The 19,418-nt window shown below is 41.2% G+C and overlaps 2 protein-coding genes across 3 annotated transcripts; both read right to left on the bottom strand.

The window, feature by feature from the left end:
- On the bottom strand, window positions 1-6,988 carry LOC120828732 (prolactin-releasing peptide receptor). Of its 2 annotated transcripts, XM_040192268.2 has the most exons (4): window positions 6,760-6,988; window positions 2,338-2,815; window positions 1,688-2,085; window positions 1-1,129 (listed from the first exon to the last, which is right to left on the bottom strand). In XM_040192268.2, exons 2-4 carry the CDS (start codon window positions 2,798-2,800, stop codon window positions 902-904), a joined length of 1,089 nt encoding a protein of 362 aa, XP_040048202.1. In that variant the 5' UTR covers window positions 2,801-2,815; window positions 6,760-6,988; the 3' UTR covers window positions 1-901. The 2 variants fall into 2 exon arrangements, with proteins under 2 accessions (XP_040048202.1, XP_077960927.1); XM_078104801.1 differs by lacking the exon at window positions 6,760-6,988 and having other exon boundaries at window positions 2,338-3,500.
- A 4,190-nt stretch (window positions 6,989-11,178) lies between these two features.
- Window positions 11,179-19,058, bottom strand: gvin1l2 (GTPase, very large interferon inducible 1-like 2). Its single transcript, XM_040191004.2, has 4 exons — window positions 18,763-19,058; window positions 18,022-18,149; window positions 12,687-17,502; window positions 11,179-12,458 (listed from the first exon to the last, which is right to left on the bottom strand). The coding sequence occupies exons 2-4, from the start codon at window positions 18,062-18,064 to the stop codon at window positions 12,326-12,328; spliced, it is 4,992 nt and encodes a 1,663-aa protein (XP_040046938.2). The 5' UTR covers window positions 18,065-18,149; window positions 18,763-19,058; the 3' UTR covers window positions 11,179-12,325.
- Between the last annotated feature and the right edge of the window lie 360 nt (window positions 19,059-19,418).

Genomic DNA, 19,418 nt, shown 5'->3' with positions numbered 1-19,418 from the left:
AGGCATCAATCATCCTTGATGGGAGACTTTATTGTTAATGCACTGAATATTACTATAATACTGTATGTCATTTATTTCCAGGCAAAGCAAATGCAATAGAAGTCAATTCATCAGGTTACACATTCATGCATTTGGTCATTTTTACAAACACGGTGGTGAAATACAAGCTGCAGATTTAATCTTTGAGCAATGTATTGAGGTGCACACAAACTATACACCCTATACATGCATGCACAAACACAAACGTACAATTACTACACAATGATAACAAAAATAACCATGTAATGGGCCAAAATTTCACGTTAAAATATAATGAAGAGGATGTTCAATACAGGAGCCACATCACTGACCAGGGACCAAATAAAACAAGCACATAAGTCCTCTTATTGGTCAGTAACTCATGTTTGCTGGAATAAGTTTGTTGAGGTCCGTTCTCTGAAGTCAAGCATTTAATGTCATATTGTATATAGTATAACCAGGCACTGCAAACAGCCACTCCTGATCTTGAGTGCCGTGTGTCTGTTGCACAACCCAATGTGTTTTTGCCCCTGCTGACATTTTTCAAGGGTGCAGAATCTTTTTAGCCTCTACGTCAGCAGTTCTGCCATCAATGAAAAACACAGGGATCCCAGTAGATGGCTTAATCTTCTTCATCAACTGACTGAACTGCAGCCTGACTTGGATCGGCTTCTTTGACTGTTGGTAATAAGTGGCCTTATCATGGACTGCTTCTAGTAACACTACACGGTGGTATGCCAGATAAGAATGGAGAAATCTCATTTATGAGTCGCCTTATTTTTTTTCCCTGGACACGTAAGACATTAACATCAGTGTGATGCGTGCAGGTCTCGGCCGCCAGGAGCTGCCAACTCGTTTGCATCACAGTGCGGACGGGCCGAAATCAGCTCCTGGACGTCACCCTCTCCACCATCACGCTCGGCCGACTGCTCCAAGGAAAGAGGTAGCCTTTCAGGTGCATGCGCACCTTGCTGTGCAGTGAGGCGTAGATGAAAGGGTTGTAACATGCAGAGCTCATAGCCACTAAATGACAGCAGACTTGTAAGACGTTTATGTAGCGCTTCCCTATGATGTGAAAGTCCGGGTCCAGGTCCAGCAGCAGGTTCAGCACCTGCACAGCGGCATGGGGGGACTTGTGTTACTGTATTTAACTGACTCGAATCAGTAGAGGATGTTTAAATCCCTTCTGGACTTTAAACCTGATAAACCTTTTCAACAAAATGTAGCCAGGCAAACCACTTACTCCTTCTCATTTTGACGACTGAAACTAAAACCTGTAGGACACTGTCAAATGTGATGCTGAAATAACTGGTTAACACAGTAAGTCCCAAAAAGGAGCCCCAAGACCTGCTGCAATTTAAACTTCTTCTATTAATATGAGGATGAAATCATAATATGTTTGTCTCCTGAACGGGTCATTGTGGACTTAATGCTGGTTTTGTGAAGATGATGCATCCGATAATAAGGTTCTGTGGTTAATGGTGCGTAAGGTTTCATCATCTTCTGGAAGCTTCGCTCTTTGTATCTCTTCAAAATGCCGTTGACTGTATAATTTGATAGCAAAAAATGGAAAACCTAGTCTTATAGCTACAAATCGTCTCAACATTTCCGGCTACATAACAGAGAAAGGATGGATGAGCTGACTCCGAGCTGAGGATCCAGGACTCACCTGCAGGGGCAGCCAACACAGGGCGAAAGCCAGCACGGAGGCCACCAGCAGGGAGAAGGTCTTCTTCTTTCTTCGGCTCCAGCGCTGCTGGCTGTTGGACGCCTCCCCGGGTACCGAGTAGCGCTTCAGGCTGACAGTGATGGCGCAGTAGGATACGCTGACCGACAGCAGCGGGATCATGTAGGAGGCTATGAGCGTGAAGCAGGAGTAGAGCAGCCGCAGGTTGCCACTGTGCGGCCAGAATTCCTCGCACACTACTAGGTCGATGCCATTGGGTCGCAGGTCCATGTACTGTGTGTAGAGAGACTGAGGTGCAGCCAGGGCCAGAGACAAAAGCCAGACGCCCAGAGTCACCGCACCTCGACCGCACACCGAGATCCTCCTGCGTACTGGGTGAGCTGAAACAAAGCAACAGCACAACGGTCCAACGAAGGACACTGTTTCACACATTTATGAAACATCCTTTTTGGTATAAGCCTTTGTTTGTGTTTCTGTGTTAATGTCAGCCGGTCTGAGGTTGAGAAATCGACTTGCAATATTGCCTACCATAGTTTGTGAATAAAATGCCACATGCTTTAAAAGATCCTACAAACAGTTGGTTTAAAAAAGTGCTTCTCAGAGAGTCTAAAAACGAATCGCGCGTCACTCACCCACAACAATGTAGCGATCCACAGCGATGGCAGTGAGCGAGAGCACCGACACAAACACTGTGGCGCACTGCAGCAAGGGGACAAGGTGGCAGAGGGGTCTCCCAAAAGCCCAACCCCGGCTGTCAAAGGCATAGGAGACAGTCAGTGGCACACAACTTAAGCACATCAGCAGGTCTCCAGCTGCCAAGTTACTGATGAAAAAGTTGGTGGCATTGTGGAGTTTCTTGTCAGACAAGATGCAGGCCAAAAGGACCGAGTTCCCAACACCGGCCACGACCACCACCAGGCTGTACAGAGGAAGGAAGAGGGGTTTGAAACGTAGAAGAAGCTCTATGCCTATGAACATGTCAAGGGGGTCGCTGTGGTTGAGTCCTTGGCTTTTGTCGCCTTCCAGTATTTCTTGTCCTGTTTGCTGGCTTTCGTTAGCGATCACACTTGCATCCCCATCCATGAAGGTATCCATGTCTTTGCAAGCTACCTGAAAATAAGAGAGACATAATAAATTATACATTAATTATCACTACAGTGAGGTGTCACACGTAACAATACAGAATAATGAAGAGGGGAAATTGATTTAAGTATTTAGGTCACCATTGAATTGTTAATATTATAAAAATTAAGTAGTTTTCTCAGAATTATAAATGATTAAAACAAACTTGATCTGTAATCTGGGATAATTTGGGGATCTGGTTATTTCAAACTAAGATGAAAACTGTAAATGAACACAAAACATGATATCAAATAATACGAAAACTTTTATTGATATATGTTGCTAAAATCAAACCGATATATGTTGTGTCGGTACAGATATAAGCATATTTTCATTCTGTGCCTTTCCACTACCTTGTAAGAAACGGAGTTATTAAAAATCCCTCATAAAAACTATATTTGAGGTGAGCTATACAAAGCTTTAAGGTAATGTGACTGCTGGCTTGCAGGTATGACTGGCAGTGACACTTTGACATTTGTTCCACATATCCTTCTCCTGCTTGGACGCGTGAAACAGGTATTTAGCCCATTAATTATTCATTAATGACATTTTAAAAAGTTGATTCATTTAGCAGAATGAAGGTTTTTATTCTTGTAAATCCCAGGTACTCTCCAATTAAGGCTCGTGGGGCTGTTTGTTGAATGCTAATAAATTAAGCTTTATATTAGCTTTGATAAAATTACACTTAATCTCTGCAAGCCAGCAAGCTAGCATTGTAAGCCAAATGCCAATCTTTTAAGATGGATAGAAAACCAAAGGAAAACGGTTAAAAAAATGTGTTGGGGGAGCCAGTGGAAAGGGGCCCAGTCCAAAAAGGGGCTTCTTGGATCTGTTGTCTGCTGCCAAACTCTAACCCTTCAAGTTGACCAAAAAAGGGGTTTCTGAGATTTTTGCAGCTCCTCTCATATATCACAAGATCAGCTTCCCTACTTGTATAGGTTCAGCTCCCTGGTGAGGAGAACAGATCCAGATGTGACCATTCCCACACTTGATCTGACCCAAACGGTCTTATCCTCTAGCTGTGGGTGGAGACATGTGGCTGGAATGTATGTGCCTGCCCCTCAGCCCCTTAGAGCCTTTTGGGACTTTGAAGTTAAATATGAAATGGGTGATTGCAATTCACTTTGAAGATTCTGGAAGTTCTAGAACATAGAATGCTTCATCAGAGGACTGACATCCATCATTCAGCATACTTTTTTATGCTTTATTTTCTAGAATTGAATTTCATATTTGCACATGAGCATCTTATTTAGAAGTCATGATGATTTGCCCACTGGATATCTGATCCAAATGTCATTCCAATCTATCAAATAGCTCTTTTCAGTCTGCACCAAAGCCGTGGACGGAATGAACAAGCAGGACGTTGCCGTCGCTGGAGCCAAAAACTGAACAAATGAGTGGAAAGGAATCACAAACATTGCTGCTTGTGGGGTAAGAGGGGTCACTGAAAGGTGTGACTCATACGCTGTGGCTTTCGCACATCTCAACCCAAATGAAAGTGAGGAAGATTCTAGACCCACACGGCAAACAGTATATCATTATATCAGCCTCATCACAATAGTTTTAAGGAGATTGGGATTGCTGCGTCTATTTTCATCAGTGGAATGGAGTTATGTCTAACAATCCAATTATCTTATCTTTTCTAGAAGCAGTGTTTTGAACCCAATTGTTTTGCGTTTTAGCACTCTGAGAAGCTGCGGCAGAATGCCTGAAACTAAGAACCAAGTCTGGCATTGTGGAAGGGGGTGACAGGACAGCTTTCCATCATTGAGTGACTTCATTATTCAGGTAGTCTGATCTTTTAAAGACGGATCCACTTCAGTCGCTAAATATCAGTTTGCGCTCGTGTTACATCGTTCAACGTGTTCAATTAAAAAGACTGTTTGTTGCCATTACTTGCTCTGCAACATTCTCCACATGCGTCTCTCAGGGACGGCAGAAATCTAAGTTGTTATGCACCTGTCCATGATTACTAGCAGGAATAGGTTTCCAATCCCTTCTGGTCTCCCGTTGTCTACATTATCTGACAGCTCGGAAGGAACCACACTTGCCTGGTAACGCTGTTGCCATGGCCTTTGTGGAAACCATCCAGACCGTGGAGCTAATTTGTAAAGCGTGATGAGAATTGAAAGAAGTCAACATGCAAAGCAAGAGGTAAGATTCTTGACAGCTCTCTCTCTCTTTTAACCTTTATCTTTCTTCACATTGACTCTTTTTTTTTCGCCTTCTCCGACTCCACTGACATGTTTAACTCTGCCGCTTTACATCCATGTTGCATTTCCGTCATTGATGGCTGTCAAAGTAACACAGGGGCACATGCTGGACAAACACGAAAGCTCATCATATGCAATTTTGACGAGACAACATGAGGATGAAACTAAAACTTATTTTAATTTGATATGTAGGGGTCCTGCTTGTTATGACTTAACACTAAACATACTGTATAAATGTTTTAAGTGAGGATATTTGGTGGTCAGAAAAGAAAATATAGTGTGAGCTCTCTTCATCTGTAGATTTAAAGTTTTGTCAATATACAGTACACTCACAACTGACAGGTATTGCTGTAATATGGATGATATTTGAAAAAGATATCTTTGTTTTTAGGTTTTTTTAAGTGCACTGCAGATTTCACACTTCAGCGAGTCTGCCTTTTCCAACCTGCAGGGCTAATCATCAACCTAAATGTTATCATCTCCTGCTGAGCTTTTCATTAGCAGAGGTCATAGCTCGAATAGCATTGACCTAGCCACGAACAACTTATCACAATGTAAGACATACCGTCAAAATATTAACACATTTAGACGCGAGTGCAGTCAGTAAAGACAGAAGTTTTAAGTTCTGTGCGGCTGAATACTCATGAATAATATTCTGTTTCCAACTGCTCAAGAACCTTTTGTGATTGTTGATGCAGCAGTGTAAGAGTAGAACCATTGATTCATTTACGACTATTATTTTAGGAAATGATGCTCCCCAAATTGCCTAAAAGTAGTTTTCATGCCATATTTATGCAAGAAATTTATTTGATATTTTTCCTAATGTTGTGGTTCTTGTCTCTATCTATTCAATTTTCAATACACAACGATGCTTGATGCCAGTACGGGAATAACAGTTTTTATTATAGAAATAATATCCTTTATAGGAAATGTGCTAAGACAAGGAATGTTACTGACATTTTTGACATAATTACAAATTTATTAATATATTTTTACAGTTAACACAAGAGGAATGAGCATATTACAGGAGTGTGTACATCTCTCTCTCTCTCTCTCTATATATATATATATATATATATATATATATATATTATATGATATTTTTATATATCTAATACATTGATTTTCTTTATCTTTTATGTCCTATCCAATTCTGTTCACTTCATATATATTGACATATATATATACATATATATATACATATATATATATATATATATATAAATTAATATAATATGTGTGAATGACATATGACATATGGTACATAAGTAAGTTTGGACACATTTTCTCATTCAATTCATTTTTCCCCTCACTCAACACTCACAATTAATTCTAATTAGCTGTCGCTCTGATTTCACCGACTTTATGTCCGTATTTGTAAATTTCTTTTTCACTACTGCGGTTGTTTTCAGTCATGTGTGGAACGTTTAGTCCATTTCATGTCTGCTGCTTGTATCTGATGGTACTTGTGAGTCAGCAGCCTTCAACTGATTCAAATAGATGTGTTAATAAGGCAATTATGCAAATTAAACCAAAGACATTACACCTCTTGATTAGGTAACACAATAACAAAGCAAACATTAGCTGTCTAACAAAGGGTTAGGGTTAGGGTTTGTTGTATAATTCTGACACTCTGTTTATGTGTAAGTCCTCACTTGCCTGGATGTACAGGAAAATAACGCATGCAATGTATAAACACATAATAATTGAATTTCTTACCTGTGAGATGTTTGCAATTGGAGATACTGCGATTATCCCAGTGTGTCACCGTAGTTCAACCAATAAGCATGTTTTCTTCTCTTTCCTTGGTGGCCTGTTTATTTCTTCACTTCCTTTCTTTCTAGGTATGATCAGAACAGCTGTTCTTCAGCTTGCATATACAAGCCCACAGGGGTATGAGGAGCCAGGCAGGGAGATGCTGCTGCCTCACTCAGCACAGATTGAGAGTGACAGAGAGAGAGAGAGAGAGAGAGAGAGAGAGAGAGAGAGAGAGAGACCCTCATGACTTCACTTGAAATCCACATAAACTGTGCCCCCTCCCACCCATTCTCCTGAACATATTGTGCATCGACACGCATAAATATACTAAAATGTACCTTTTGCCTGTATCCCTCTTAACAGGAGGAGAGGACAACCTATTCCTTTTGCATTATTGGCTGCATAATAGCCTTGATTGCCTAGTGATTCTTCCACGACTGAAACAGATTGAGGGAGATATTAGCAACCGTGTGAAAAAGGAACAGAATCATATTTACCGTGTTGTCTTTAGGGGAAATGTCCAGTCGCTAAAAATGAAGTGCAGATGCATACGCAAATCTGTGAGGCAAATATCTGCTCATGCCTCCGCATTAATTTTCATCCACAAGCACAATTTAAAAATAATTGTGTGTGTCTGGAGTGTGTCCACACCGATGACCTGTACTGTCACTCCTCTGACAATTTTTCTGTACTGCCTTTTGTAGTGTAATGTCCTCTTAGAGAAACCCCTGGTGAGCAGCTATAGTCGAAAGCAACATATAATTGTGTTCAGACTCTGCTATTCCTTCATATCCGTCTACAGCTATCTCTGGTAAAGGTTCCTCTTTATCGCTATTGCTGAACATGTGAGAAGGATCTGACTCTTGAGCTCAGAAATATATTCTATTCTACCATAAACATTTCACACCACATCAATTTGGGGCCCAATCCAATGCGGCAGACCAGTCAATAGAACACTCTACCCCGCTGACACGTGAGAGCTTTGAGCAGGGAAGCCAAAGTAAAAAGATCTGTGAGGAGAGCTGAAGTTATGGATTGCTCAATTTCAGAGGGATTCTACATGTAAGGTATTTTTGTAGGTGCCTGAAAGAAAAATGAAATTTTGATCGGTTTGTCTTCCCTCTGTGACCGCTTGAAGATAAAGGGGAACGTGAAAGCGAAAGGTTTTCAGGGTATTTGTAGTTCCAGAACATGTGTTGATGCATCATGGCGCTGCAGGATCCTCCGTTCCAGGACCAGCAGGCTCAGTTTCTACCCCTCAGCGGTCCACATCCTCAGCTCTGCACCACGTTGACAGCCCCTACCACCACCTCCCCCCCTCCCATCCCCTCACCATCATCGCCAATCTCTTCCTCTTCCTCCAATCACACTTGCACCGTAATGTCTTCATATAGACCTTCACCATTCACATATTTACATACACACCGTATATTGTATTTGCATTGTACTTTCTTACCACCAAACTGATGTTTTTTTAGCAGCACACCACATCTGCCTTTCTACATTGTGAGGTGGGGACTCACAATGTTTATATAAAATAGGTATTAAAAGTTACCAGCAACGCCACCCAGTTGAGGAGTCTAGGTCGCCATAAAAACAGGTTCTTTTATACAAGGGCAAAAACAGCATGGATCACAGGACATGAAAGCGAGCTTAAAAGATACTTTTATTTTTACCTCAAAAACCCATAAAATACTATAAAATAACTGCAATTATATTAAAAGTCCAGCTGTAAAGTACTAAAAGAAATGAAAAAGAGTTTAACTCCAGGTAAAATCCAGCCACCGCTGCTCCGTCCTGTTCCTCCCTTTGGCCTGTCGACACCCTGCCCTTGCTCGTCCTCTGCCTTTTCCGTCCCCTTCCTCTCGTTTTTCTCTCCTCTCGTTTTTTTCTCTGCTCGTGTCGTGCTTCATGTTCTTTAATAGCAGCTGTGATGATTGGGGAGGGGAGGTCTTGTCATTCTGCAACGCTTTTGGCAAGTTGCTTCAGTGCCAGTTGCTTCGGTGCCAGCGGTCCCTGTAACCAATTAAGTGTCTCCAGGTGCATGTGATTATTGACTGCAAATAAAATGTGTGTTAACATGCTAAAATGTAATAAAACAAACCACTCTAAAATGTAATAAAACAAACCACTCTAAAATGTAATAAAACAAACCAATGCTAAAATCAATACAAATATTTTGCAGCAACAACCCAGTGAGTGAACTCATGGTGACTTATACCCTCTGTCTATCTTTTGATTTGATGCCCCTATAAGGAAAAGTGATGGCAGATAAGCTTTGACTGTACATACCTTAATTGAAAATAAAAAAGCCAATAGGGTCATGATGGACAGAGAGAGTGTGCATTTTTGGAAGAATAAGTAGAGAGAAACAGAAGATGAGAAGAATATCAAAAGGTGATAGTTACAAGTGAGCTTTACAAGAGAGAAATGTTCTGCATATTAATTTCACGCTCTGATGGTGTCCGAGCAAGTTAAGAAAATCGTAGAAAACCCCAAATGGTGATGGGAAATGTATGATTAATTAACTGTGTGGCGAACAAATTTCACTTTAAGTTATGTAAAAATGTCCTTCATAGTCCATTGCCAACTTTCATAATGCCCACATTTCTGTAACTAAAATAAACACCTTAGTGAGTAATTGTTGTTAGCCAATTTTCCCATGTAATCCCATGTAATCTGTTGCCTCCCAGTGTTGTTTGCCTTTTGTGCCAAATGTTAATGTTAATGTTCACCAATAGCTAAGCAACTATGAATTGATGCTTGTTCCTGCTTCTCATTTTTGGCCAACACGTCATTGCTGGAGACGGCTGAGGACAGAATAAACTGTGACCTGTCAGACACAATGAGCACGGCATCGATTGGCTTTTAGAAATACTGTGTTTCGAATGCACCTCTCTGTGCAGGCGCTATTTCTGCCGTTCTTGTCTGGTAGGCAGCAGGTGGCTGGAAGATCCCTGATTTAAGGCTTTAGCCAAAGGTAATGCCTGATATATATATATATATATATATATATATATATATATATATATGGATTGGTGCCTCACCCTAACACACACCGCATAACATGGCTTTGATTGTATTCTCTTTAGATTAATTGCATTATATTATGTTCAAATGTACATAATCATACAAATGTTTATTGTATATTTTATCTCTTTTCTAGTACTTCTTATTCCTTTTGGGAGAATTCTTCCCCTTAAATTTCTTTCTATTTGTTGGCGTGGATTATTTTTTTTATTGCTTTTCACTGCATAGCGTAAGCATAGGTGTAAATGATCAAATCAATACTTGGTCCTGTTCTGTCTAGTATGTCACGTGAGCCAGCATGCACAATTGTGTCACTAGACAGTGCTGTGAAATCAGCCGGGTCACTCCCACTCACCAGACTATGAAAGGTTAAAGCTGTGGCCAATCGTGAGCAATCTTGAAACCCTCCAAATATACCCTACAGATGAATCACCACATCTCTAAAAAAACTTTATGAAGACTCATAGGAGGGCTGTAATTAAAATATCTAAATCAGGTAGGACCAGTTAGATGAAGACAAGATAATGGTTTATCATCAACAGATGATACGTGAGGATCTTAACAGATGCTTTGGCGCTTTTCCTACAGGAAATAAATCCCCCATGGAGTCTAGTCTGGTGTTAGTGGTGACTCATGAGGCTTATATAATGATGTTGATGAGGCTGATTAAGCTGATGGATGGGTCGGGGGGGGTGGGGGGTTGAGGTATGTGCGTAACAGGAGCATGAACGCTAATGATGTAATTGTTTCATTGTGTTATTGGGTGGAAGAGACCAGCTGATCTAAACAGCTGATGTCTTGATGGACAGCCTCGAACAATGAGAGCAATACAATTATTAGTGAGAAGTGAAAAGCAGAAGTATAATGAATAAACTACAGGCTTTGGCATGTAAGAATATAGTCTTCCTGACTGAATTTACCCCAGCTTAAAATAAAGTTTTAAGCTGGATTGGACTTGGCAATTGTTTAGTAGCAGTTGGAGACACCAGCAACTGTTTCAGTATGAGAAACAACACACATCCATCACATTTCTTCCAGGATTCCTGTAGATTTGGGGATATATGGGTTTGACCTGCATTCTGTGTCATTACCCCGACCCCTGCTTTAGCCCTCTGGAGCTGGCTTGTTTTCCCCATCTGGTATTGCCACTTGTTTAATTGACCATTAAACCTGCTTCTCATCCTGTTATCCAATAACAACCATGTGGGGACTTATAATTTGAGGGATGGCGTGTTCCTGGCAGAGATACTTTAAGCTTGACTCTGTGCCTAAATCACATACAATAAGATAGTACAGACTGTTATCCATTCATATGGACCATGATGAATATGAGAAACATCTTTCAGAAAATTGCAATCATATTTTTGTTTTATTCATCAATCATTTTTGTCATTCTTCCGGGTGTGTCTAGTACACATAGAGAGTAGGCTTCATTAATCTGCCAAATATGTCGGTCTAGGAAGCAGCTTTGTTTTCTCCATCTGGCTTCAGCGCGGATTGACTCATATACTGTGACTATTTTATATGTATATATAAATCAATATATAAAACTTAAAAACAAATAAGACAATACTGATTCTGTAAAAACTGGAAAAATATATAAAACAATTTGTGGCATGAAGACATGGTGGTGTGTAGAAGCCTTCTGACTGTTTGAAATAAATACTATGATCCGCAGGACTGTAAGAGTATGAGGAGGACTGAATCATGTCAAATAACTAATGAAACAAGGTTTGGGGATGCTGCTAAATGTGTATATTTCTGCTTCCAGGCTTCACACCAACCAAAAAAGATTTAGGACCATGTCCTACACATTTCAAAATATATTTTATATTTCTAAATCGCTTTGCTGAGCGAAGCTCCTAATATTGAGGTAAGGTTCAGCTGTGACAAGGTCCTCCATCTCTCTTATGGATTCACTTTTTCCCTTCGCAACTCATACATTCCTCCACCGACCAGTGCGCATCTGTCACCATAAGAAAATAGATGCCACAAAGATTAGTTTCTGTTCTGAGTCATTACTATTTTTAAATTATATTTCTTTCACCAGAATTTGTTACATCTGTGTTATTAAAATGTGGCATCGCCTGTATGTCTGTACAAAGGCAAACAGTTATGGATGGACTCCAGCCAAATTTTTTAAATTGTAATTTCACAGGTTTTTATTGGTTTTTGCCTTTGAGCGCATTGTAAGAGTGGATAACTCTTCACACTGTCTTTAGATCAGTTAGCAGAGGCAGTGGAATAATAAGCGATCAACATTTTAGATGTATTTTTACCTGTTTACGGAATATTATCATATTCTTGAAAAGATAACAATAAAAACAAACAAACAAACAAACAAAAAAATCACTTAATACTCCCAGTATTTTGAATGATCCATTTGATCTCCCCACCATCATCCTGGGTAGATAAAAGACTTTTAAACCAGATAAATCTGAATCAGTAAAATGTCACGTATGATAAAAAACACAGATGAGTTCTATTACTTGTGTGGTCAATTAAAGAAGTTCTCCCTCAGACTGTACAAGGCCTCCTCCTCAGTGATCTTCTGCCACTCATCTGGAACCTTTGCTGGCACCCGTTCGTATACCTTTGCAAAACTCGCATTGAACCTGGCCAACACATACCTGCAGATTAAAGAATATTAATGTAATTTTAGAGTAATTTGCATGCAAGAAAATACAAAACAATACACACATATGTATACATATATATATATATATATATATATAGTATATATATATATATATATATATACTGTATTCTGGTACAGCATTTAATTGCACAAGAATAGAATCATGTAGGAAAACATTGAAAACATTATGATTTTGAAGCCACAACAAACTGCACATTACCTCCAGTAAGCCTTGGGCATTTGGCTGTTTGGGTCCTCAGAGGAGATGCTGCAGTCTGGGTAGAGGCAATGGAGGTCCGTGCCTGCCACAGACATGCCATGTGCGTTCTTGCTCATGCCTGGGTTGTCTTGGGCTATGCTTACAGGGCAATTGATACAGGACAGAGAACCGGCGTCATGAGGCAACATACCTTTGGGCCTGTGGAGCACAGCCTTGTGCAATTCATGACCCTTCTTTTCCAGCTCACATGGAGCTCTGCAGAGAGGGCATTGCTGGTCACAGCCTCTTACTTGGCTGTAGAGGCATTCTTGGGGCTGAAGTGGGAGGCACTTAAGAATCTGGGTGGCCTCCACATTTTCTGAGAATTCCTCAGCAAGGTCCAACCGCATTGCCGCCAACAACTCCATCAGACATGTGACAAAGTAATCCCATTTTGTGGTGATACTGAAGTAAGGTCCATTCAGCGGGGCCCTGGTCACATCCACATCTCCATCGCTCTCTAAATTGAGGCAAAATCTCTCCAGCAGCGGCTTTGTATCACTCAGTACTCCACTGGTACCTTCTGCTGTTTGACTGACTGCTGCCGCTACCTTTCCTACAATTTCTCCAAGTCTTTGCTGCCTCCATTTTTTCAGGTTTGTTGACTCAGAGAGGTGAGCCATCACTTTCTCCTGGATCTTCCTGACTTTGAATTTTTCATGGGAAAGCAAATATTCCAGGAAGCTCTCAAAGTTGTCCTCCTCTATCAATTCCTCCAGCAAGCTTTGATGGAAGGTCCGTGGGGACTGAAACTGCTGGACTTGACTTTGGATCTCTTTGACGATGCGCATCCCCAACGGTCTATGGACGTAATCCATCATGGTCGGTTTGATGACCATCGAAGTAAATGCCTCTGCCACCCTCTGGCACTGGTCTCTCTTCCTGAACTGGTAGATGAACTCTGCCACGTACATGCTCTTTGTTGCAGTAATAAGTGTCAGAAGCTCGCTATCTTTGGCAAAGCGGTCATGTAGTTTCTGAAAGTCGTTGCATGCAGCTCTACAGAGATACACTTTCAGATCCACCTCAAAAGCTGATCTGATTTCAATAGATGTTTCTTTTAAAGCTTTTTCAACATTTTCTAACAGTGTTGTAATGTAGCTGTCCGAGAAATCTGCTGGTAAGGACATTTTATCTGCTACAAATTGCTTGTACTCATCTATTACAGAGCATGCTACCTGTTGAGCGTTTAACATCTGTATTCTGTTGTTGACTTCAAACATGTGCTTTAATCTGCTGCGGTATCCAAAATGCTCATCAAACACTTGGAAGCCAGATGTCTGATTTTGGGCGATGACTTCAAGTTTGTTCATGTGCTTTTGGAGACCACGGTTTATTAGATTCTCTCTCAAAATATCAACCACTCGTGCAGTAATATCATCTTTTTCCGAAGGCCTGAAGTCAAAGTTGGACAGTGTCTTAGTCCATGCATCTTCAAACTCCTTATCTAGCTCTGTATCTTGAAGGAGAACTTTGGTTGACTTGCTATTCTCTACAAGTGCATGTAGCTTTGATTCCTGTTCTTTTTCCAGCAAGGTCTCAAATTTTTCCAACTGTGTTGAAGAACAATAGTTTTCATTGACTTTACCCAACAATTGTATTGTCTCTTCAGTTATCCCCTCCTGCAGGTCATCCATATAGCTCATTAGTATAGGCCTGAAGGTGTTCATTTTTGGAGGGTTGTCTTTCACCAAATAGGCCTCTATTTTGGACCTGAGTTTGTCCACCTCTGTTTTGACTTCATAACTGGCTTCATGCTTCAACTCGTTCAGGAGGCCATAGCGGACGGTGGCGTCTGAAGCCTTTACAGCAAACATTTTCTTTGTTGCCTCCTTAAGCCAGCTTTTCCTGTGTTCAAGGATACCATGCTCCCATTGCGAAATCTCTGTGCACAGTAGAGAGAAAGCTAAAGCGGTGTCAGTATTTTGTAGGCCAATGGAGAAGGATTCTGCTTTCACTGCATCCCAAACAGCGCACAAACGACTCATGAATTCCGGTAAACCTGTTGCTTCAGACCGTCCTGCACACTGCTTCAATGCCCCGAACAGGTTCTGCTTAAGTTTTAGCACAGCATTACTATACTGCTTATCAATTGGTTCAGTTAGGGACAAATTGTACCAAGGGCCTTTGACATGGGAGATACAGCCGGTTTTTGAATACTGCTTTGCTGCATTGCTAGTTCCTATGTCCCCAGTGTCGGTCTGAAGCATATCCGATACACGCCTCAACTGTAGCGCTTGTATTGAGCTGTTCATTTCGTCATCCTGGGCCAAGAGTTGGCAAATGGGCATGAATCCTAATTCTTTGATGCGTAGAAGAGCATTGACCATGACCGTGAAGTTTGTCTCAAACTCAGTACCCTCATGAGATGAGATATTCTGCATTAAAACATCACTCAATCCTGTTGCAACAGTGGCCATCTCGTTGTCGTGGATCAGCAGTTTTTCATTGTTGTCAAGAGACATTGAGGAAAGACCTTCAACATCAAGCAACAACAGAAAATCACACTCCATATTCTTTCTGAGATTTTCGGGGAGATGCAAGGCAACCATGTACACCCCTCTTGTGGATCTTTGCCTTCCTTCAGGAAACGTCACCCCAAATAGTGCAGAAAGAACCTCAGCATTCATACCGTGATGCACTCCAAGGTTTGTCAGCACTCGAGTTCTACACTGTTCTTGAGGTAGGCGACGTTTGAGCTCTGCGAAGACACAGCCCAGCCAGCGAACGGGTATATTTGAGGCATCCCCGTCCATTACTTCAAGAGGAATCCCATAGATTAGAAGGTCTGTAGCTAAGCTTGGGAGACGCAACGCTTTGAAGCCCCCACTGCTGGGATTGGTGTATGTTAGTTCAAAAATCAGGCCCATTTCACGCAAAAAGTGCTCAAGCCCAAGAAAGACTGGATCAGCTTCCACATGCTGTGATCTTGAGGCTACCGGATGTTCTAAGGTAAGATCCAAGCACAGTTGTTGTCTGGCAGAAGAAATTGAATCTCCTTTACCAAGTGTCAGCTTTTGTTCGTCTAGCCGGGTCAGCTCTGGTCCATCTGCTTGGGTCACCTCGGCATCATCCAGCTGTCTCCATCGGAGGCTTGAAATCCCATTTTCTCCAGACCCCTTGTTGGATGTTTCATCTGACTGCTGATCGCTGACTAGACCAATGCAGTTTATTACAGGCAGCTCTTCAGGGGTTTCCTCTTCAAATGTTGAATCGGTGCAGAAACTATCACTGTCTGTCAAGGAGTCATTAGTTCCATTTTTTAGCTCATCATGATGTTCGGCCATTTCCTCAATTTGCTTCAACCGAAGCCTCAACTTCATCCAACTAAGAAAATAAGCCCTCTCCACTTTATCTGTTGTGAAAAGCGTATTGGTGAAAATCTTCATTGCTGGAGTCATTTTGTAGGTGCTCAACTCTACCAGGATGTCTTTCTTCTTTTGTTGAAGTTGTGAATCAATTTCTTTTCCTTCTTTATTCTGTTTGCTCTCTTCCTTTTCTATCTCAGCAAGTTTACTCCACAAACGCCCTTGCAAAGGAAACTGTTTCAACCTAAATTGAGCAGATCCCTCATCTAAACCTTTCAAAACTTCTTCTACCGTGGCCATTGCCTTTTTACAGACCACCCCTTCATCTACTACAAAGCCTAGTTCCTCTGCTAATTTCATTGCTGCTTCAAGTGAAACAGATTTCAACTCATCTGGTAACATATCTTTTAGGGTGTCACCCAGCTTAGTGGCCAATTCCTCCTCACTCAAACCTCTCCCTTGCACCACTGATACCCCCGGAAGTGCCATGTACTTCTCCAAGTTCTGATCAACAAAACGCACAACGCTGTTCTCGTTCTTCTCGACATATGATAGGTCAACCAGTATCAGCTTGCTTGCCATATCTTTGCAGGAGGCCACAAGTTGCATTTCTTTCTCCCCGAGATTACCACAGAAAACAACGACTGCTGAAGAAGCTTGACATAAAAGGCTGAGGTATTTATCCTGTGTACTCAAGTCCCCACGGAGGTTAGAGATGACTACAGGGACAGGGAACAGATCTCTTGCTGTGTCTCCCGTGGGCAAATACCATCCAATCTCCACTAGGCCATTGGAGAGTCTATGGGGCAGCTCTCCTCCATCCATTCCCCTGTGGAGAAATGTGTCACGGGAAGATCGGAGTCCACCTATAACATTGTTCAGCACCTGTGACTTGGAGATACCACAGTGACCAAGCTTCACACAAGAAACCAATGGCATGTGCGTGCTTGCCAAATCCCCCTCGTGGACTTTCTTGTTATTATCTGGCAAGGGAGACATCCATCGGCTAATAGCACCTCTCAAAGGCCAAAGAAGAAAACGACTGGGTTCTTCTGGATCTATGTTTGGAAGGACCAGAGGCACAGCGAAGTGGCACTGCAACATGCGTACAGTTATCTCCTGCTGAAGGAAAGTGTTGGCGGACATAAAGATAGCTGTAACTAGATCAAGAGGGTTGACGGCACACTGGCTTTCTCCTCCAATACCATCAATCATCTCCTCAGGGGATTTATTGACATTATTTAGAACATCATCTGGAGGTTTGCAACAAGGACTCCGGGCGTCTGGGCTAAGCAGCCAAAGGCGTTTAAGGAAAGCATTTGGCAGATCCTTCGGCTCTAGAGGGGGTTCGTTCTCCACATTCCAGGTGCTGATGTCCAACATGGATGCTGGGTCAAGTGGTGCAGTCAAGAAGGCCTCTAATCCCAGTTTATTCAGGACCTCCGCCTGGGCATTGTCCCTGGGAGGTTCTGTTTTGAGAAATAATCGATAATTTATCCTGGGGAAAAGCTCTATTTTTACAACATACACAATAACATAATTTTTAAGATAAAAATATAATTTTAGTAAAAGATTTAGTGCAAACATATTGCATATTTTTATTTGTAAAAACTTGGGATTAGACTTGCACATAGATAATGTCAGATGGAGGTCTTTGAATATACAAAATCATTTTTCCATCATTGATTTTTTAATGTAGTTTCTTCGGACTAATTTGATTAGAGTATGTTGTTACTCTTATCAGACTTTGATTAAAAAAAAGTAATCTAACATCTAACATTTCAGAAAACATCTCATGATTCCTAATGAAATTAAATACTTTTACAATTCATTTTGTGAACATATTATTGTGATATTTATGGCAGATGGGAATTTAAACATATTGTTTTGAATATTTCATAAACAGTAAAGGCCCATTAACGTAAAAAAGTTTTTTTTTTTAAATGAAAATGAATAGTTTTGCAACATAATACAAAACGGAAACATACTTTTCTTTTTGCTGCTCAACCTCTTAGGGAGCTTCAATGACATGATGAATCCCGCTCACTGACTCTTCTCAATGATTAAAAAAGGTCTTTTGTTTTTCTCAGGAACATCGGGAACAATGTGGGGAAACCTGTAATAACATTTCGCAACATAAACATTACTGGCAAAGCAGGCATACAGATGGCAATTCCTCAAATTCCTCCCCGAAAGATTCTTCGGTAGCTTTTCACAATAATATTTTCTTAACCATGCTCATAGAGTGACATCTCCTAATAGTCAGAATAAAGTAAAATTGATCAACATAGAAGTGACTCCTTCAAAAAGCAGTTTGGACACTTCACAGCTAAAAACTTGCTGTAGTTTGTTTTCAATTGTCTCTGTAAGGATTTAGCTTTTTGGGAACCGCAACTGTTTTTCCTGTATTGTAAAATGAATAATTTGAAATAAAACAGTAAGAGGAAGAAGAACCGTCCAGTCGGGTAAATTCCTTTCACACTGCTTCAACTTGCCTAGATACAGTGTTGGCTATGCACACTATACTACAAACAGCCTTCTGCACAACACTGACCGCAGAAGCGACCATGCATGGTGCTACCTGCACATCAGGATCTAAACTAACCACTCACACACCTATGACAGTCTTCTGGAGGACACTGAGCTCTTCCTCTGAACCAAAACCACTTTCTTTGTGATGGTGCGTGTGGCCCTTGGTAGAAATATCATTACAAGCCTTATTTCCTTACCTCCATGTCCTCTCAAACATCCATGGCAAATGAAGAATCCGTCGTATTCTCTTCAGTCACAACCGCTGTGGTTGTGTCTCACTGTCGGGACAGTTTTTATACACGTCTGTTCAGAGATAAGACACATTCCTGTTTATCCTTCGAACAAATTGAACGTCAGTCTTACCCAACATTCATGAGGGTACTATTAGACAAGTGTTATCAGTCATCATGTAAAGCCTTTTCACATAACAAGCTTGATACTGAGATAGCAGCAGGAGGTGTCTGTCTCTCACAGCAGTGTATGTTAAAAGTCTTTCACTGACACCTGTGCAACGTTTTAATTATCGGTTCTGGAGGAGTGGCTGCAGACAATGACGCACACAAACCCAGGGCCATGGGTGATCGCTTACATCTATCTGATTACTGCGAGTGTCCGACATACTGACGCTCCTCGTTGCTCTTAGAAGGCTTGTTCTCCTTGCTGTACTCACCTCCCACTTGCCTCCCCCCTTTTCTCAGAAACACCTAATCACACACACACACGCACAAATCATTGGAACACATCAATTATAATAGAGAGCAGCCATTCTAAACATGAAAGCAATGTAAAGTACTTATATGTTTTACAACCTTACAAAAGGCCGTATTGCATTAAGCGTTATGGATTACCAAAA

This window comes from Gasterosteus aculeatus, chromosome 1, assembly GCF_964276395.1.
Source record: "Gasterosteus aculeatus chromosome 1, fGasAcu3.hap1.1, whole genome shotgun sequence".
NCBI classification, from domain to species: Eukaryota; Metazoa; Chordata; class Actinopteri; order Perciformes; family Gasterosteidae; genus Gasterosteus; species Gasterosteus aculeatus.
Note: the sequence above shows the minus strand (reverse complement) of the source record. Positions and strands in the feature narration are given on the sequence as shown.